At 29.9% G+C, this 22,379-nt stretch overlaps 1 protein-coding gene across 2 annotated transcripts in view; it reads left to right on the top strand.

Annotated features, from left to right (window-relative positions):
* Positions 1–21,543, top strand: part of LOC113516288 (synaptotagmin-15-like) — a 77,826-nt gene extending 56,283 nt beyond the window's left edge. For both annotated transcript variants that reach the window (XM_031909028.2, XM_026900687.3), the window contains exons 7-12: positions 1,902–2,026; positions 7,409–7,502; positions 10,226–10,393; positions 11,312–11,419; positions 13,603–13,819; positions 20,659–21,543. In XM_031909028.2, the coding sequence (XP_031764888.1) occupies positions 1,902–2,026; positions 7,409–7,502; positions 10,226–10,393; positions 11,312–11,419; positions 13,603–13,819; positions 20,659–20,786 (840 nt within the window). In that variant the 3' untranslated portion in view covers positions 20,787–21,543. The remainder of the gene's footprint in view (positions 1–1,901; positions 2,027–7,408; positions 7,503–10,225; positions 10,394–11,311; positions 11,420–13,602; positions 13,820–20,658) is intronic.
* The last annotated feature ends 836 nt before the right edge of the window (positions 21,544–22,379 follow it).

Here is a 22,379-nt window from a genome sequence, read left to right as displayed (position 1 = left end):
CAATATCTATATTGGATACAATAATTTATAACAATTTAAAAATAACTCTATTTTTATTGTCTCTAATATAGTATAACTCTTTTCATAGGTCGTATTTGAGAAAAAAATATTTCAAGAAAATCTAAAAATCTAAACTTTTAAGAATGAAACGAAAAAGTATGGTCTTTTATTTTAACAGAATTAACATGCTATCAATCACCCATATTGTAGTGTAAATACCCGTAATTCACCGTTTCAATAAATAACAATATTAATAAATTCAATTTGATATTGTAATAAAATACCGAAACAATATAAATTTTGTAGTCCTTTGAGGTTGGATACATTTTTGCTAGAATTCTACAAATCACCCACGTACTACTGGAAAACATCTAGTATCTGAATATACCTATGTAAAACGCTGTACACCTTTTTTATATAAATCGATGGGACGCCCACAAGTAGGTGAAGGGTCATGTTAATATGACGGCATTTTACGACATGGATAGCTGGAGGTGTAAATTGACACCGTGACATAGTGCACTAATAAAAGATTTGAAGTTTATACAAGATTTTTTTTTTTATATAGAGTCCTTTTTACTAAAAATTTTAGCTAAATACTAAAAACGTCACCTGCAAACATTAGTTTTATTTGTTTTATTTTTCTGCTAAGCTAGGACTTTTGTTCCCAGTACCACTGTTGGTTTTAATTCTATGTTGCTGTTTTTTGACTAAATTATAGATATTTGGATTACAAAAAGAAACGCATCTTGTTCTAAATTTCCTATTTAGAAAGGAATTATATTTAATTAAAACTACATAGGGGAAATTATAAGACCTTATAAATAGCCAAAAGACCATTTATTAGGTTTAGTAGGTTTCTATTATTGCATTATATTTATATTATTACATTACAGGTTTTAAAATTCATAACAAGTTATTTAATTTAGCTTAGTTTATTTTTAATAGTATTTACATTATTTATTATCAAGTTTTACTATAATTTAATATTTTGGACAATATTACTTTTTATTATAAAAGTATGGACGATTTCCAATGATTAATGTGAAAGTGAAAAAATTCATACAAAAAGGTAATCCATGTATTCTATCTTCTATTTAAATTTTTAAATACGCAGATTAAGTTTTTCGTGTTCACGTCGTTGTCAAACTGGGTGCTCATATTAACACATACAGCAAAAAGAAATTTTACTTTCCCGTGAAGGTAAAGCCAATATTTGACAACATATAATATATAAATAATAAATATGTATGTGTTTATTATACATTATATTATATGAGATAGAGGCCTGCATTTTCGCCCGAAGGAATATATTGTTTTCATAGAACATAGATTATAAACAAATATTCTAAGCTAATAAGTTACAAGTATTATGTTAGATAGAAAATTTCGCTCTTTTTATCTTAGAATTGAAAAACAAGCTCACAGCCCACCTAATGCAAAGTTGTTAAACATTTGATAGTGTTGCTGTTTATATCTATAGATTACAGTTATTATTTTTCACCTAGCGGGCAATGAGCTAGTTTTGCATATCAAGGTACATAAAAAAGATATAAAACACTCTTATGCTTTGCTATTCTTGACGACTAAGGTGTTACGTTTTTGTTATTTATAATTTCACTACATGAAAGATTACCATGCAAGCACTACTATTTAACTCTAAAAACAACAAAGTTAGAGGTACCCATGCATGTGATATTTGCACAGAGATTCCTTCTATAAAACCTCGTATAATTTACAAAAATATATAAAAGACAATAAACAATAATGTATTTGTAATAAATACAAAATGTTTAGAAGCAATGGATGATACACGTCAGTGACCAACTGATGAACCGGATCATAGTGTAACTTCAAAATGATATGTTGCCTTAATTGAAGTTCCATTTTGATTTCCCTAGGGACGAGTGTGGTTCACGCTGAAATATGAATCGAGTACTGAAAGGTTACAAGTGCATATTATCAAAGCGAAACACCTACCTTCCCGTACACCCGCACTGGCCAACGCATGCGATCCATATATAAAGTAAGTACTGGTTTAATTAACATTAGTTTCTATATTTGATAGTGAAGTATTGAAACAATTAGAGTACAAATATTGGAAAAACCTTGAAGACGTTGTTAAGATAAGAAGGTGCCATCATCATACATTAGTATTGTGATATTTTGTAGAGAAGACGTTGGTCTTTTGTATAAAATATCTGTCAATCAGTGTCACACCAATGCAGTTTCTCGCAAACAAAAGGGACATATGTGCAAGAAATTTGATGTTAGTTATCTACTATTCGGTAAACTTCGTGATCAAAATGCTTGAAGTTAGAGTCAAATGACTAGTAACTTAAAAGTAAAGTAGTTAAGTCTGTTTAGTATACTAACAAGTTGTATTTAAACCATGATTGTATCATTTCAAAGTTCTATAGTCTATAGCATGTTTCGTAGAATAGGGTAGACTGGGTACGGTTGAAACAATTTTATTTATATCATCTATAGCATAGCCATTAATAAACCAAGCGACAGTGGAGATGTATTAAATAAAATAACGAGTTTCTATCTACTAATTTCCAGTACTATTTGCGTACCAAGTGTTTTAATTTTTGTACAAAAAAATATTTAAAAAATCTGATTTGTTTCATCCGTCCCCATGCCAGGGGCAGTTGAAACAGTGTTTGAGGTCAGGTGAAACACATGCTAACAATACGAAATATAATATTATGACTTGCATTATTTATTTTAATTTTAAGAGTAATCATGGCACGTTGTTTGTTGTTGTTTATGACTGGTCAGATTGTCAAAGAAAGCATCTACATTGCTTTTGTTAAAACTTATTGCTCTTGAAAGGCTAGTAGCTTGCTTGTAGCTGCGCGTAGAGACAGTTCATGAATTCTTCTCATAAACATCCGAAACCACTCTTCATCAGCTATTTGGTTGTCATCCCAAGTAAATGATCGTGACATACTTGGTTATACTTAATGGTTAGTTCATATGCCAATTTTCTTACGTCCTTCTGATCCAAACCGAAATATATATCTGCACAACGAATTAAATATTTCGAAAGTTCTCTTGCTCTTCATTAAAAACGCGATTGTGTATTTTATATCCCATATATTGAGTTTCTTTGTCACCAGATGCATCTCGCTTTCGTATCTTAACAGCGAACAGTAATTCAATCTATTTCTTTCTGTCGCTTTTCGCTAATAATTTTCTGCTTTTTCCTCCTTATCTTTATACCTCGATAAGACAACCTGCCCCCTCGAAGTCTTTTTTCTACGTACCCATGGCATCTAAAAAAAGAAAATCAAATGTTATATTATTTCAACTGTACCCACAAAAATATTTCAACCATCCCATTAAAAGTAATCACGTTGCCATATACTACAAGCTTCATTTCAACCTAAAAAAAAAACATTCAATACTCTCACTTTATTAAAATCAATAAATTTGCAATAATATAATTGCAATAATATAAGTGAAAAAAAATACTTACTTTTGGGGTCTTCTATCAAAAATTGCAGCGTGCGGGAAGCGACGCAACACTGGCATTCGTGTTCTGACTTGGATGCCGCTTCGTTCATCCCTTGTACCCATCACCCTACCCCTCATGGTTTGCAAATTACTTACTCTGTTTCAACCGTCCTTTGTTTCAACCGTACCCAGTCTACCTTACTAGTACGAGCACATGCAATTTACTTTATTCAACACACTGACATCTACAATAACTCATATACTCTCACAAATGTCATTTATATGTCATGCATATTTTTGCTGAGAAATACATTGTAATTTAACGCAATTTCGTAACAAGAGAACGGCATTAGATTCAGAAAATACGTAATATCGGGAGTAGAGCTTATTCAAAAGACAATTTTCGCCTTTTGAACAGAAATCACGCTTTGATCATATTTTTGTATAAGAATTTATCAGAGTGTAGATTTATTAAGCGTTGTTTTTATTGAAAAACCTAACTGCCAATAATTTGATTATTTATGGTGATTTTTATAAGGTTCATCATACTCATGAATGGATCTAGCCAATAGGGACCGGGCTGTTTTGGTCACTGCACATGATAATTTAATTTAGTTTGGTTAATTTGTTATAATACTATTTGTTTAGTTATATCTTAATTGTCACCATCTGGTACTACTTAGTAGTTTGTGTAAAACTGATAATTTATAAAATTTGAAAAAAACAACAGCTGAGTTTTTCTCAGCTTTTCAGTTCTTCACAGTTGAAATTTCATTATGAATGCGCGGTAGAATCATAAAAAAAATTGTATTAAAAAATGCTCTAATTTAAGTTTACTTAAATAAAAATTATTTCTTACTTTCCTATAGACATAGTAAACAGCGACTTCAATCGTTCAAAGTTAGCAAAGAAATAACACACAAAAACAAGATAAAATAAAGACGATATGAGAACCTTCTCCTTTTTCTATTTGGTCCTCAATTATTAGCTATTTGGTTTTAGTTTTATTAGATTATTCCTCTATAGAAACGGCTTTACAGATACAAAGTTAGAAGCTTTCGTTCGCCTTGAAAATCCCGATAGTGTATAGTTACTCACCACAATTTACGAATCCGCACTGAGTGTGCGTTATCCTTTCAAATTGATAAAGGGCCTCGCCAGTAAGCTATATTATAATACGAGTATATCGATTACTGATTTTATGCCATGGCTTCGTCCATGCAGAATTCATCATTTGTCCTTTTATTAGTGCTAACTTAAACATTATGTAAAGAACCTCGGTACTAAATTTATTTTAAAGGCAACCTACTCTAAGGTAAAATAAAAAAGTAAAGTAAATTCTTTAGTGATTGGCTTCATTAATATATTACTGGTTGGTTCAAATAAAACTATTATAACATTGACAAGCATATACTCAATCGATTAATTTCTTTCGCAGATTATTCCAAGCTTTTTACTTTTAGGTATATACATATATCTAGCAATAAATATTAATAAGTAGAATAAAGGAAAAACAAACTTTTATTTAAATTTAGAAAATGTACATTCCATATGAGTATTTTACTGTACTTTTCTTTTGGCGCCATTTGCTAAATTATTGTAAAAAAATGTAGTGAAGTGACAATAAATTCATTGATTAATATTGGTGATTTTATGAACCTTATTGTTATAATCACACAAAATAAACAAGGAATCAAATGTAACTGTTAAAAGTTATTTATTTGATATTATTCAAACTTATTCAAACATTTTTGCTGTATTACTCAGACATACGCCATTCGATTTCCCGTCATTCTGTATATTGTGGGAGATGCAGTGAAACAAAGCACTGGTCAGCATCTCGAAAATGTCGTCACAAAAACAGCACGGCTTTAGTGACGAGGTTTTTATTGCTTATTACGTTCCATGTTAGCGTTATCATAGAAATGTTGTATAAATGGTTCCTAAGATTCATCCTTGTCACGTCATAGTAAAATTTGGGACATTATTTACTTAGATTAAAATGACAATGTCATTTTTATATCATTAATTCATGACTAACTTTGATGTTTCAAACGTGACTGCTTATCTATCTAGTTTATTACTGATCAATGACTGGCAATGAAACGTCTTTCATTTTACGACAAAAAAAGATCAGGCGTCCACATAACATTCGTAGTAAAAAACGTTCAAAGCAGTAGAATAGCTAAGAGCATAATAAAGTCACTACGTTGAAAGAGAGAATTGCAAGAAATTCTACCCGGAAGCAAAAGTCCTATATAGAGAAATGAAAGCATTGAGAACCATGTCACGTATTTTAAGTGATGGCTTAGGACTTTTAGACAAATGGACCGTGGCTATTTATTATGTTAATCCGTTAATTTAAACATTAATAGAGAGTTAAATAAATAAAAACAAGATATATAGTTTGTGAAAGAATAATTAACAGTAATTTAAAATAAAAACTACTTTAATCGAGACACACTTAGTATATATGTGTAACAACTAATACGGCAGGAAACTCTATCGATATTACAAAATATTAAACTTAAGTTCATTATTAACAATAACATCGCATAATAAATAAAATATAGACAAATTAAGAACGTTCTCCCAAAGAAATAACAAAGATAAGACTGAAAGTACAGCGTAAGAACAACGCACTAAATTGTCCGCGAATCCATTCTACAATATTAACGAAAGCGTGTTCTCAGAATTATCCACTGTTAAAACAAAGAAAATAACTGAGTTTATATTCATAATTAATATGAAAATTCCAATATTTACATCGACATAAAAAGTGGCTACTTATTTTATTTTAGATACTAATTAATGTTTATATAATATATCTAATGTTATAATGATAATTAATTAAAATTTATCATTATAGTAATGAATGTAAACTGTGGGTAAATATCTGAAATAAAATATTTATTATTATTATTTAATGGTTCCTTTTTAATCGATGTTTGAAAATTTACCATGTTACACAAAAGCGTGTCTAAATTTTGTCTATAAAAATTCGTTTTATTACAAATAAAGGACATTTGAAGTAATCAATTTTTTGACATTAGTTTATGGACCATACATAGAAAATAACAATTACAAATAAGCCTTAATATACTGACTAAACAATATTTAATCACTTAGTTTCGTTAATGACTGTCTAGTGAGTCAGTGTTATAAATTATTTTTACTGTAAATCCATGAATTTTTAATTTTTTTTACATATTTTAATTAATTTTCTGTGTCTTCGTATACAAATTAATTTATTGAAATCCATAAATTTTAATAAAAAGCCCCATACAATCATTTCACGATTCAAAAGGCAAGGTTTTACAAAACAATGGGGTTTTCGTATGCTAATTAGATACCAGATAGGTACGGTACTGATCGTGCCAGTGAATAATATAAAATTTACTTTACGCATTATAAAATGTTTTTTAAGCGATTACGAAAATAGGAGGTTCTCAATATACCTTCCAATTTTGTGTGTTTATTTACGTCACCTGATAACCTATAATTCACCTGACAAATAAAATTAAGATTGGAGTCGCTAATTCTTTTTGCAGAGCGTAATCTTAAATTTTCACTATTTATATCCCACAGCTTTACCTATGATTATCCATAAAGTATTAACATAAAATATTCTATGTGCTAAGTTAGAATATAACGACCCTTGTACTAAGTTATATTCAAATCCCTTCACTAGTTTTTGCATGAAAGAGTAATACACATCCATCCAATCATTAATTTATCCATTAATTAATACTTACAAAGTTTCCCATTTTATAATATTAATAGGTTAATAATAATATGGCAACGAACGTAAACATTTTAACTAAATCTAATTTTGTCATAATCATAGTCCATAATGTATGTAATGTAATTTTGTATATCTGTATTATACACTTAATTATTTTTGCACATACTTTATACTTTTCAAAATGATATTTTTTTTTATTAGGATTCAATTGATGCCAGATGAAAGACGAGTTCTTCAAACCAAACAGAAAAAGAAGACCTGCAATCCTTTCTTTGATGAAGCTTTTGTTTATCAAGTGAGTAATTAATGTTGGATAAATTAGTTTGACTTCCAAGTGCTTTTAAATATTAACAGAATGTATATATTTGTCGGTTTTAATTATATCTTTCAGAGTAAAGTCATTTTAACCATAAAGACTAGAAAAAAGTGTATTTTTAATGGAGTTTATATTGTGATGATACGAGTATGTACCAACTAACAGTATAATATTTAAAACTTGTAAAACAAAGTCATTGTCGGCATTTGTTTATTTTTAACATAATTTCTTTTATTTGGTAAATAATACCATTAGTTTTATTAATAATAGTCAGTTATTAGTTGATTGTTAATCAGCTGAAGTGTACGTCAGTGCCAACCTCGTCGTATCAACACAGTTAATATCTGAACAGATTTGCATGAAATTTGTTCGTCATAACTATAATTTTTATAAGTAAGTATTGAAACATACACGTACCAAGCGGTGCCGAGTCGCCGATGCAAAAGTTGTCTTCTCCATCCCAAGAATTGTAGAGAATATTTATAAGTCTAATATTACAACTTATATTAAAAAACAACTTATATATGACAACTCTGGTAAAATATCCCTCAAAGACACTTTATTGTACTTATATTATTAATATATACTATGGATTCTTTTTGAAGCCCTGTGACCCTTTTTAGGTGATCCGTTTACTCTTCATATTAAAAGGCATTATATTTTAATGGAATTATAAATTACGTTGAACAAATATCATGTCGGCATATTTTATACAAATTAGCAATTTTAATGACTGAAATTATCCGCAAATAAATCTGAATTTATTCACCATAAATGAAACCAAAGTTTTTGGATGACAAACAACGAGTACAGATATTTATGATTAATTTATTCCTACCTAGTGAATAATAAATTCAAGAGTAAGGACTTAATAAATTTGTCATGTTTTTCATTTCGCTCGAATACTTTCTTTTGATATATCAATTATAAGTAAATCTAATACAATTACATATTTTTTTATGATGTTTAAAATAGGAAAAAAGCTGAGGGCCGATTTATTAGAAAATGGTAACTGTCCCTCAAAACGTGAAAAGCGACACGTATTAATTTCTATTATATATTTTTACCACATTTTTTGTGCATATCGAATTCAACATTTTCAATGTATGGCGATCGTGGGCAAAATTAATTACGTATAATGGATTTAGTTATCGGCAGTACTCTATACTAATTGGGCTCGTAGATACTCTTCTCACTTTCACAATATTAAAGGCATGATTAATTTTATTAAACCCTTTACCCGTATATTACTAAAATAGCAATAAGTATAATATACCTATTTATAGATTATACGGTCTTTTGTTCTTATTTATGATAAGATACCCTTAGAGAAATAATATCTAAGTAAAAAATCTTTCTTTTGTCCATATATATAGCTTTAAATATCTTACAAGTATATTACTTCCTTAGGTACTTGAAGATACGAGTAAAAATTAGAAAAAATAGTATATAGCTGGTTTTATTCTCTATAAGTTTAAATTATATGTACCTTCACGTGCAATTTGAATAAATTGTACGTAGAAGAATTTAGTACAAAAAATGGTTTAAAAATAACCTTAATTCATATTATTATTAATAAGGATGGTAAACAAAAAGCCCATTAATATGACAAGACAATCATGCTTTCTTACTAAGTTTATAATAAAAATATAAACTAACTTTTTACGATGTTTCCAAGTAATTTAACTTTCAACGAGTCGCGATCGCTCTTTGAAAATTACAGAATGTTCATTTTTCTTTTGCATAAACCATTATTTTCAACTGTGCTTGACCTTTGAACATTAAGTTGTTATGTTTGTTAGAGATTTGTTTTTATGTGATTACCAATAATTATAATGCTTGGTCTTTACTACAGGTATCATACCTCATGGTTTTGGTGATGTAACAACTTAACGTCTCATTTCTCGATGGTTGCAGATTCAAATCGCGCTGAATAAAAAAATTTATTGTAACCGTTTATATTGGTATAGGATTTTGTATGATTGGTATCTATGCCCAATAGTAGGTATAGCTTTTAGCGATAACGGTGCTTATTATGTTTCTCTTTATTTATTTTAAATAAATTACATTAATATATTAATAGGAGTTGATAAAAAGGAATATTTATTTATAATACATACACTGCTTAATTTGGCACTAAATGCGCATTATGAATGCCCATGACCTAAATATTTTCATTATTTTTTGTTTTCTATTACCAGTTTTGTTAAAAATAGGTTTATGCTATAAACTGTATAATGTGAAAAAGGTGAAATAAGAGTTGTCACGGTCATAAAATAGGCTTCAAGCGAAATCGATATAACAGAAAGTCCCAAGTAAATAACGGATTCAATGGCATAGAATATATAATGTATTTCGTACAGTCTATAGATCTTGTGTTAAGAATGCATAAATTCTATATAAAAATATATTTATATACATTTAAAAATAATTGTAAATGTATTCGTACATGTGATAATTTGAACATTAAAAATATTTAGTAATAATGTCAATAATGTAAAGGATTACTTGTTTTTTTTAGGGATATTGTTACAATCAAACTACTTAGATTAAAGATGTTGCACAATAACTCCGTTTCTTTGGTTTAAATCTGAAAAATAAAAGTTTATAATATATCCATTTATAGTATTTTGGTATACATAACTCTTTTTAATGGAATAATTCGAAAATGAAATATGTTGACTTAAATTTATCCTTGACAGATTCCACCAGGCAAACTGGAAGGTCTGACCCTGAAGTTATCTGTTCTCGACGTGGGAGGAGTTGGCAAAGGGAAACAGTTAATTGGTCACATTATACTACCACTAAGCGAACTAGAGGGAGATTCGCCGGATGAAGAACCACAACTATACAAACTTGATATAGAAAAGGTAACACTAGATAAAACCGGTCTTTAATTCCATTAAGTTTGGGTTGATCTTCAAATCGTCAGCAATACCTTCAAACTAATCACACCTATTTGGTCTTCAGTCACTTTGTAATTCCTTTCGCAGGTTTAAAGTCAGAATATCTACACTCACACTATCTCTAATGAAGCTATAAAATTACCTGCACTCAACAACATAGTATATAATAAAAACAAAAACATAGTCCATAATTAAAGTTACTGCTAAACGCTACTGTAGTAAAATATTAAAAAAAAATGGTCTAAAATGTAGTAATAATTCAAATAGTTCGTCTTTTAAACTAATGAAATTTGTGCGCCTTGTTATTGTGTCTTCATCAACTCTTACTTATTAATTTTGTTTATGAACCGTAATTTTTAATATAATTGTTAATTATAACGAATTCTTGGTAATGTTACTTCCGTAGCAATTTACAACTTTATTTTTAACTTTATAAATTAACATGTTTATGGAGGCTAAACGAAGAGCAGGTAATTGTTAATACGCCTGAGGTGGTTGAATTTAATTTAAACGATGAATACACTCCAAATGCAAAAGTAATTTTATTAAATTATATATATATATATATAAAAATTAGTCCTTATGACATATTTTATTTTTTATTTATACAACTTAGAATGGCAAACAAGCTGACGGCCCACCTGATATAAAATGGTAACCGCCGCCAATAGATATGAGCAGTGGGTATAACAGAGTATACTGTTTCGCCTATGCTACCCCCCATGCGTAGCCATTCCTGAGGACTCAGGTGTTCTTCCTTTGTACCTTGTAAATTTACTGCCATATATTTATTGTATTAGTTTTAATTTAATTACTGTAAATATATTATAATTGTATGTTGTTGTAAATAAAGCAAATTCTTTTATAATATATTCTTTTCAGGAATTGCAAGAACCCACATCGGATCTGGGCGAGATATTGGTGTCACTTCTATATAACGAAAATTTACATCGACTCACTGTCACAGTTATAGAGGCACGAGCACTTAAGGTAAGATCGATAAATCTAAAAATATGTGACATATGCTTTTATAGAGCTCCGTAGTTGTATATTTTAATTAGTTCATGTGTAGCTTTAAAAGATATTTATTAGATTATTACATTACATTTTTATTTAAAAGATCTGATATAGCACTATTTTTTAAATTATTTTATTGATATGTAAGTCTATTTTTTACACTTAAGATTATCAATACTTTAATATGGCTACCTCGAAGTGGTCTATCAATATTAAAAATCAATAAACAATTATCAGTGCTTTTAAAAGTTTTAAAAGTGCTCTGAGAGGAAACTACAACATAGGTCGAGTTAGATATATCTAAATCTACTATTAATCTTTTTATATATCCATATTTATATCTTCATATACAAATACTTTTTTGCCATAAAAATTCAAAGTTTTAGTGACAACTCAACAAGAATATTTTTGCACGATCAATATTCTAATTTGTTACCAGAAAACTTTTTAAATAATTTGTCAGAAATATGAGAATGTATTCAATTGCTTTTCAAAATTGAAAGATGGTTCTGATGTTACTAAACATCGGTATAAATGCTCCTAAAAAATTTTGATGTGCCGAACATACTGTTAATAAGTGAGATAGGATAACAAGTCCTCAGTTAGCAAATTGAATCAAAAATTTTCATTTGTTCGGACTGCAATTACCTACCTATTCAGTCACGATAGATCCCGTACTATTTTTATACGATTGATACGTTATTATCTTTTTAAACAGACTATATTACTTGAAAAACACTGTTTTTCTTTGATTTGCTCAACATTTTTTATTTATACTTCTTTATAAAGATTTTATGATATAAGGAGTTAAATAAAGATACTCGTGGTTGTGTATTCAAATTAACGTATTCATACGTGTTCAATTTTATCCGAAACACTGCTTTTTAATCTTAATAAATAAAAAAATAAAAATGATTTTTTAATAAAATTTTACTTTGTTAACTAGCAAACAAGTGGAAACTTATTTAATCCCGCCATTTTTATATATCAGTTATGATGTGTTTCGCCTTTTAACGAGTCTTATAGGATGTTGGTAGGAAGTATATAAGTAAAGATATAAGTTATCCGTGAATCAAATATAATTCAAATCCAGTCAGCCGTTTAATCATAATTGAGAAACATCTAAACATCCAAACCACTTTACAAATTTTCACATTTATGATATTAATAGCATAAATAGATCAGAGATTTATCATTTCATGTTGAGTAGGTACTCGGCATCAGGGCTACAAATGACATCCTTACAGAATTCGTTGATGGATGACGGAATATTTTTTAATACTTCCTGCTAATATTGTAAATGTAAAAGTTTTTAGAAGTGCTCCAAGCATTTCTGGTTCAATATTCCAAGTATCTATGAAATTAATACAAGATAAGAATTATGTTTTAAATTATTGACAAATCTGAATATTATTGATTCAAGCGTGATTCGACCACTTATTATGATGCTTTATCTCTGATAATGTTAATATGATTAGTGAATTTATTTTAGATTATTTTTTCAACTTTATTACAGTTAATACAAACATTGCCTCAATATGCTAAACTTGTTGAAATCTTATAAAGAAATATTGAAACCCTCGTATATTACTCGTAGTGAACAAAGCAATAATGAATCGTACAATTATAATAGATGAGTGTTACATACATCAATTCAATTATTTTATAATAAGACATAATCTCTGTTAATTAAATTTGTACTATATATTAATGAAAGTGTCTTTCTTAATTAAAATTTATACTCGTATTAACGCAGTAGCCCTAAGCTGTAAAACGCAGGGCGGTAAATTGAGATTGAGATCGGCGAGCGCTTCGCACACACTCACGTCCCTCGTTTTTTTTTCATCGTCAATGCAGTACAGAACTTACGTCACTTAAAGGGAGGCAAAGATTATGTTTGGCAGGAGCGGCAAAATACCTTTTGTCAGTTTTCAAAAATAATTTAATAATTTTCAATATTTCGGATTGATTATTAAAAACGTCTCTAATAGGAAAGTAAAATATTAATCATGCATTAAGATTCTTATTAAGCTGTTACTAAAAATTTTGATTTTAATTGTAAACATTTTTTAAAACTATCAAAACAAAATATCAAATTGAAAATTGAGTTAATTTTGACATTGCCATACTTTGATATTATTGTAATATTTCTTTAGTTGGACCCGTCCTCGAACAAGCGCGAGATGGTAGTCCGTGTGACACAAGAGCGAGCGTGTCGCGGTGTCCGTGCGCGACGCACCGCCGCCGTCGAGGTCGCTGATGATGGCAGCGCACTGGTCTCCGAGTGCTTCCACTTTAGGCTACGGCCTGATGAACTGCATACGACTAGTGTCACAGTGCAAGCGTTGCAGCCACACTCTGTGTATGCTAAAGGTTAGTTTATTATAACTTTAAGTGTAATAGGTAATATAGTAATGATAATTTTTAATTTTCAAACAAATAAATGTCATGACAAAATTTGCTATGTATGTATGTATATTTACTATATGAGACAATTCTGGACAATTTTTTTAATGTTATATTGAATTAAGTAATATTCTGGAGTAAACTAAGATAAAAAAATATAAAGATTATCAATTTAAATCGAGAATTTCCTCCTTTTTACTATGCAAACCAAGCAGTGTGGTATAATGTTTTGACTCTTGTAACGTTTATGGCTTAAATTATATATATAGATAGATAAATAGTTATGAGTGTTTCCTTTATAACTTCAATATTTATTTCATAATTTAGCATCTTAATTCGCGTAAATACTCATTTTATTTATTAAAGAATTAAATATATTGTAGATACATCAAGATACATTCAGTGCGGAAGTATATAAAACACTAATAAAGAAACAAATCAGCTAATTTGACAATTAGCTGACAAAAAGTTGACCCATTTTTGAGACTCGATGCTCCATCTAATCTAAGGTTTATGGTTATACTTATCTTCTACGATAGCTTGGGAATGACAAACATTGGTGACATATTTTGAATACTTAATTTATTCATCACACGAAGATAGGCTGTCTTTAGAAATTTGTTATTATTGTTTTTGTGACTTTGTAACATCAAGTAGTATATACTACGTAGGAGTAATCTCGCTTAAAGTACTTTTCACGCTATCTATGCAAGTAGATTATATTCTATATTTTACGAGTATATACCAAGTGGTAGTATAATCAGGTATGAAATTGTAATACTATTAAATGTCAAAGGATATTAATAACTCAAACACAGTGCAATGTTACACATTCGATATCATTTAGGTAAGTTATAAATGAAGACAATATAATTATCTGTCATCTTAGATGAATATTGTCTATTAAATTGACTTTAATAGGGTGTCACTTTACAAATGCCTTGATAAAATAGCGTATGTTTTGTGTTATCAATATAATACTTACTTAATACTATTTTTTTTTTATGAACATCAGATTTTTGTAGATCGTAATAAAAGATTGAATATTATAATAGAATTTGATTGAATACTTTGTATAAAAAAATGCGTCAGCTAATAATTTTGACATTTTTGTGGGATGTGGATTTATTATTATGACATACTGATATATAATCTAATTATTATCTAAGTAAATACAGTGTACATTATAACATTAATAAATATAACTATTACTTTATTTAACGGAAGCATGTAAATTTATTCTGATGCTGAGTGTAAATGAGATGTATGTAGATGTAATTCCATTTTATTTTCTATGCACCCGCGTCTTCCTTGATGTGGGTATTCCTAAAGATTAAATTCCTTGACGTCACTTACATGTTTTCAACAATTAAGTGAATCCTTTTAACTACGCCGTTGATACAAATATAATTATTAAAACCAGTAATTATCATAGTTATTTTAGTCATTACCTGTCCACTGGACATAGGCCTCCTCCATAGACTGCCACAAGGAATGGTCCTGAGCCATCTGCATCCACTGACTCCCCGCAATGCATTTAAGGTCGTCGCTCCATCTAAAGGGGTTGCCCTATACTTCGTTTACTCGTTCGAACTTGCCACTCAAGAACCTTTTTTCCCCATCGGTTGACGGTTCTTCGAGCTATGTGACCAGCTCATTGCCACTTCAGCTTGCTTATCCTTCGGCTTATGTCGGTTACTTTGATTCTTTTGCGGTTATCCTCGTTTCGGATTCTATCCCGCGAAGAAACTTCTAGCATAGCCCTCTCCATAGTCCGCCGAGTCATTTAAAGCTTTTGCATTAAAACCAATACCGATTATAATTTCCTAAAATAAATCAGTACAAATTCGTAGTAAGAAATTTTTATAAAGATATTTTTATATATGAGCATTATCACAGTATATAAGCATTATTGGTTTTTTTTTTATACATTAGGCAAACAAGCTGACGGCCCACCTGATGGAAAGTGGTAACCGTCGCCTATAGACATGATCAGTACCATGGACATAACAGAGTATATTGTTTTACCCATGATACCCCATGCGTTGCCATTCCTGAGAACTCAGATGTTATTCCTCTGTATCTTGTAAATTCACGCCATATCACGCCCTTCAAACCGAAACACAGCCATGCAAACAGAACAGCTTTACAGTTGAAACACGAATGGGACAGAGTTATCCAAGCAAACGACTTTTTTGGAAGTAAGGACCCATAAAAATAAATTTATACTTAGCTACTCTGGAAAGAAAATCTAATTTTAGTAACTCAGAAATATAAAATAAGAAAAAGAAATAAAAGAATAAAGAGTTTTCAAACAAACATTCTGAAACCTTTCGGGTAAAGGAAAAGTAGGAACAAGGCCAGAAATAAAATTAATTCACCCTTTCAGGTACATATACCTCCTACTATGCTTGTTTAAGTTTATCGCGATTAACAAACATTGTGGCGTTTACTTTGCGAAGCAGTTAAATCCACTTGGAATAATATTGACGTTTTATGCTGAATCTTAAAAGGTATTCGAGTTATCACGTTCGCTATAATTATCAATTTAAAAATAACTAACATATTTTTTTAATGTTAAGGCCATTTAAAAAGAATTGCAGCGATAGATAGATAGTTTTTGAGAGGTCATTAAATGTCAACTAAGTATATTGAAATGGAGTTAAAATAAGGTTCTATTTTTCAATTCCGTAACAAAAACTGCTACGACATCATTACAACTTAATCTTTGAAACCATTCATACCTTCATGTGAATATTGTGTCAATTTTAAGTCGTTGAATCATAAAGTAATAGGTTTACGGTTTTAGTTCGAAATCTCGAATAGGTAAATTAACCCTTACCAATATTATAATATGAAAGTGAGTTTGTTTGTATGTTACCTTTTGGCATACTTTGTACAAAAGTCAATTGCTTGGGTACCTCTGTCCCATTCGTGTTTCTACCGTGAAGCAGTTGTGTTAGCAAGGCTGTTTTTCTGTTTGAAGGATGGGATATCGCGTGAATTTACGGGGTACAGAGGAATAACACCTGAGTCCTCAGGAATGGTAACGCATGGGGGTATCATGGACGAAACAGTATACTCTGTTATGTCCATGGTACTGCTCATGTCTATAGGCGACGGTTACCACTTTTCGTCAGCTTGTTTGCCATTCTATGTTATATAAAAAAAAAATCTTAATGGCTTAATTAATTAGTATGAAATTTTAGTATACGAGTACTATATTGGATGAAAATGGACAAAGACTATTTTTTTTTCGGTCAGTGAAGATATCTTAATCACGCAGACCAAGTCGCGGATTTAAGTTAAGTAATAATAAAGAACATCAAAAAGGATGGTTCCCAATTCGTTTTTTTTTTATTTAACTTGATTGTGACTGGATTACGCGATTACATCTCAAATCTGAAAAGATTTTCACATTTCTTTTTGCAGTCGATAGGGTTTGCTTTCGTATTGATCTTACTTTAATTTTACGACGGTTGATGCTGCCGTTTTTTTTTTTGTAGAGAAAGGTTTGCTTATTACGAAGTAAATTTAATATACACGCAATATTTACAAAGTAGGATATCTATGAAATATTTCGTTTATAGAATTATCGTTTATAGATAGAGCAGTGTATTTTTATTATATACTAGCGGCCCATCCCGGCGTCGCACGGGTAGACAATTTTAAAATTTCCCTTTACTGCTCTTCTCCTATTGATCGTAGCGTGATGAAAAGTATACTATAACCTGCCCAAGAGTATGAAGAATAATTGTACAAAGTTTCGTTAAAATCCGTTTAGTAGTTTTTGTTTTTATAACGAACAGACAGACAGACAAAAATCTTACTGATTGCATTTTTGGCATCAGTATCGATTACTAATCACCCCCTGATAGTTATTTTGGAAATATATTAAGCATGTACGTAGAGGCATATGAATTGACCTCTGTACAGATTTATTATAAGTATAGATCAGCCGTAAATTGTCCAGTGCTGAGCATAGGCCTTCCCCATAAGGAGAGTATTGTCAGTAGTTACTGCGCTTGGCAGGCGCATTGAAAACCGCTGTTAAGGTTTAGAGTTATTTTAAAAGAGACGTTGCTGTTCATCAATCGACCATTAAGTTCTCTTAGCCGCCACTTACGGCACTTACAGGAAAAGAAGGGGTGGCTCATTTTACGTTGGGATCATACTGCGAGCAGTGTATACTTATAAATAATTTATTTATAATATTTTATAATAATATATTTTAAATCTTTGTATAAAATATATTTATACAGGTTGAAAGAGAACAAATAAAATGTAACCGGAACATGTTTGTTTCTCGACAGATAAGTCAACAAGTAATATGTCAAAACAAACTTTGAGTAGGACTTCTATCGAACGAATTCTTAACTTAAACAATATTTTAAACGGCTTGTGTTTACAGGAGTCGAATCACTGATCTAAAGAGTAATAGGCTTCGGGAAATTGCATGTTGATAAATAATTTAATTATTTTAAACAATTTAAGGTGTGAATTACATTAACGTTTAAAAAATAAAATACAAAAAAAAATATTAATATATATTTAATATCTATTGTACCAAAAGAAAAAAAGAAGAGATAAAAGCTATGTGGAGTACAGCAGCGATACCGATCACCAATCCCTTCTTTAAAATTTATAATGGGCGATAATGGAATAGTAAACCCACCTGCGCTATCGGTATACGCTGGCGGGATACCAGTGAGGGATGATAGGTGATGATGGAAGCAGGTCAATTACCATCGTGACGAATTCCACTAGAATTAACCACGATAGTTTCCAGGGGGAACCTCGTAGATGTCAACCTGATAGGGCTATTGCTAGCAATGGTTAAACCTCATTACTAACAATCCCTTTCCCCCAGTTATCAGCCGTTAACTGCCCACTGCTGAAAATAACTTCCCCTATAAGGGGAAGGGGGTTTTATCAGTATTTGCTACGGTTAGTTGGCAGGTTAACAACCGAAGTTTGGCTTTGGTGATGTTTTAAGAGAGACGCTGCTGTCCATCCCTCCACCAGAAGCTCACTTAGTCACCTATTACGACAACTACGGAAAAAGGAGGGGTTGTTTATTCTATACCAGGACCTATACTGCGGATCTACTATTTTTTTAAAGTACAACGGCATAATTAATTTAAGGGGAAGTGGCAATTTAAAATTTGTTTGTAGGAAGTCAGTAGATTCAGGTGAAAGATTCAGGAGTTCAAGACTATTCCTTACATAATACATAAAAGAGAAATTAGTAGCAGAATTATAATAAATGGTTAAACGTATGATTAAAGAAGTAATCTCGAGATAAATTGGTGGATATAACTTGATTGTGAACTATCTAGTTAGATAAATATCATTTCTCCACTTAGATAATTATTCCTGGCTACAGTCGACTGGTAGATAACGTCATATGGTGTTAAGTCCACCATTTGTACTTTTTAGGCATATTAAAGATTATTAAATAAATTAATAATTGCATTCGATCACCTTGTAGTTTGTTGTTTTTCTTGTAATATAAAACTAGTCAATTCTATATCAATCTACTCCCGTAATCTAACATTTCTTTAGCCAAATGGTGAGCTCTTTTGGTAAATAAGAAAATAATAATCTAAATTTAAATCAAATTATGGTTTGTTATTGTCTCCTAATAAAACGTTTATTAAGAAGTGACAATGCTCTTTCCATATGAAATAAGAAAATTTAATATAAAGTACACATCTTTTGTGAACGTATACAACAATACTGCAGATCAAAACCAATTCTCCACGAACACAATTACGTGAAGTCTAATACTCTGTATGGGATGGAAAAAATAAAAGCAAATTACGCAAATTGATACTTACCGTATCAGTACTTTTATGGAGGTTACAAAAAAAAGGAGAAAATGAAAACGTACACGTGCTAGTCTCAACAAAGGCTTTTTGCTTATGGAGAGACATTGAATGGGAAAACTTTTGTACGTAATGAACGAAATGACATCCCTCGGTGAAAATACGTGCTCTGTTAGATTAAACATATTATAATATTATATTATATATTTTAAAATAAATATTAATCCTTACTTATATTATGAATGAAAGTTTGTTTATTACCGTACAGCGCCTTAACGACTAAACCAATCTATAATTTGGTATACACGTACTATCCACCATATTCTGTTCCACCTCAAGATGGAGATCCTGTCTACCTATCTTTGCCCATCCTGAGGTGGAAAAGGATATTTTCTACTTGTTATACATACAATATATCCCTGTCACGCGGACAAAGTCGCGGGTAAAGGCTAGTATTAATAATTAATAACAAAGATAGAATAGCCGAATCTAATATTTAATGAATATTTATTAATTTAACTCCACCAAGTGATAACTATCCCCAGCATCGAAAAATGTATATTGTAGAAACAATACGTACATACATAAAATAGTTTATTATCAGTTATCTAAATACAAAGGAAGTTGTTTAATTATAATCGGCTTACAATACTATTCAAAATTCTCAAACTAAATAATCATAATTTCTAACAAATGTTAACAATTATTATCTTTAACAAAATAGTAACAAAAATGGAAGGTTCACAACTGGAGTGTATTTTATGGATATATACTACTCAATATCTTTATTTATGCTGAACTATATTTTGTATCTTTATTTATATTGAACTATATTTTGTATTTATCAGGGTTTTTAATGGGAAAGGTTTATTTATTTTCATGTTGGCCTCGTACCTATTTAGTCACCATTGAAGATGACTACTTATAAGCAAAATTGATTCTGCGTACATAAATGTAATTAATTACTCTTTGTTTCAGATCGACTTCTTGGAAAATTTGTGCTAGGGTCCTATATGTTTGCTAGAGGTCGAGCATTGCAGCATTGGAACTCCGCGCTGGCGACACCAATGGAACAAGTTAAACAATGGCACCCATTGACTAATTAAATCTACTAACTTGGCCACAATCTACGTATAACTGATTATTGACGTAAATATATTAGTTATAAGCTCTTTTAATTTAAAAGTATTATACATTTATTATAGTACGTCTCTGTACAAATTTTAATTAATCAATCGACTATAATATGAACTTAGAATTTTCTGAAAAGTATTTCTGATATGCACACATGAAACATTATGCAATATTATAATGGTTTTTGTTAAAAATTTGTAACATAATATCTTTTTTTTAATATTAAGCACAATTTATCCTATTCATAAATAAATTACTCGTATTTTTGTAATTCGATTTTACAATACTATTAAACTATTCACTCAAAACACAATTTCAATTGTAGCTATTTATATTTAGTTATATGGTCCAAAAGTAGTTAGGGTTTAATTATGTATTTCTCAATATCTATTATCATTTTTATGTCAAAATACCGTATATAGTTTTAATATTTAATATAGTATAAAAAAACTACTTATATTTTGTAACGTACATAGAGTAGAACCGTAGATCTTACATATTATTTATCTACGTTTAGAGTATTCTTTTACCTTTTCTAAATAATAAATAAATGAAATAATGTACTACGCTATTTGCTACAATTTAATTAGAACTTCATCCCCTATTCTACGTATATTGATTTACAAAACATTCTCCCTATATACTGCGCATATTAATTAAAATTCAAGGAATTTATATTTTTGAAAATCTTTGATTTTTACATTATAGTAATTCATCTATTTTAGTGCTCTTAAAATATACGGAATTTTGACATTAGTTGTCAAGTGATAAATAATTAATTGTTGTTATTAATCCCTCATTTACATTCAGCCAAATTAGGTTAAACACTACTCTTTGCGTTGTTTATTAAATGTGCTAAATATTTTTTTATTAAAATTCTAGTTATATAGTTAGAGATATATAACATACAAAATCAATTTATATTCACCTCACATTTGACCTCTGACAATGCAGAGCGGATATAGTTGCGGTTGCACTGTGCAGTGCTGTCTCGTTGAGTTTCAATTTATGTCAATGATTTCATCACGGCATCCATATGAATTCTTTATTCGCGTAGTTTTTATGACATGGACCAAATGTGACGGCATAAAATATGTATTTATACGTCGCATGAATAACGGCATGACTTGAATATCAGAATGTGAATACCTCAATAACATTTATATCAAATGTCTGAAAATAAAAACAGCCTGTGTTTTGCATGACTCTCTCAAAACTGGTAACATTTTCATACAAATTGTCACTGTATTTCTGACTTACTATTTCACTAATATTATACTGTCAGGTTTTCCTACATTCTGACAAAAAATTGAACATATCAATACTCAGTATGAATAAAAGTTACGTTATTGGGGAACGTTTTTGATATTAAATGAGCCATATAGAAATATTATTTTTTCTTTATATCTATATAAATATCTCGTTTAGTGAGATTGTAAGCAAGTGGTGTTTGCTTATTCACTAAAAGGAATATATTTTTGCTGTGCAAGTATGCTGAGTGTAAACAAGGCTTAAGACAATGATCTGGCGTAATATAAATTTTGTGAAATTATTTAAAATTAAAA

Source organism: Galleria mellonella, unplaced genomic scaffold (assembly GCF_026898425.1).
Source record: "Galleria mellonella isolate WM207_F2 unplaced genomic scaffold, CSIRO_AGI_GalMel_v1 utg74, whole genome shotgun sequence".
NCBI lineage: Eukaryota > Metazoa > Arthropoda > Insecta > Lepidoptera > Pyralidae > Galleria > Galleria mellonella.
The sequence above is the reverse complement of the archived record's forward strand: the minus strand, read 5'-3'. Positions and strand labels throughout refer to the sequence as shown.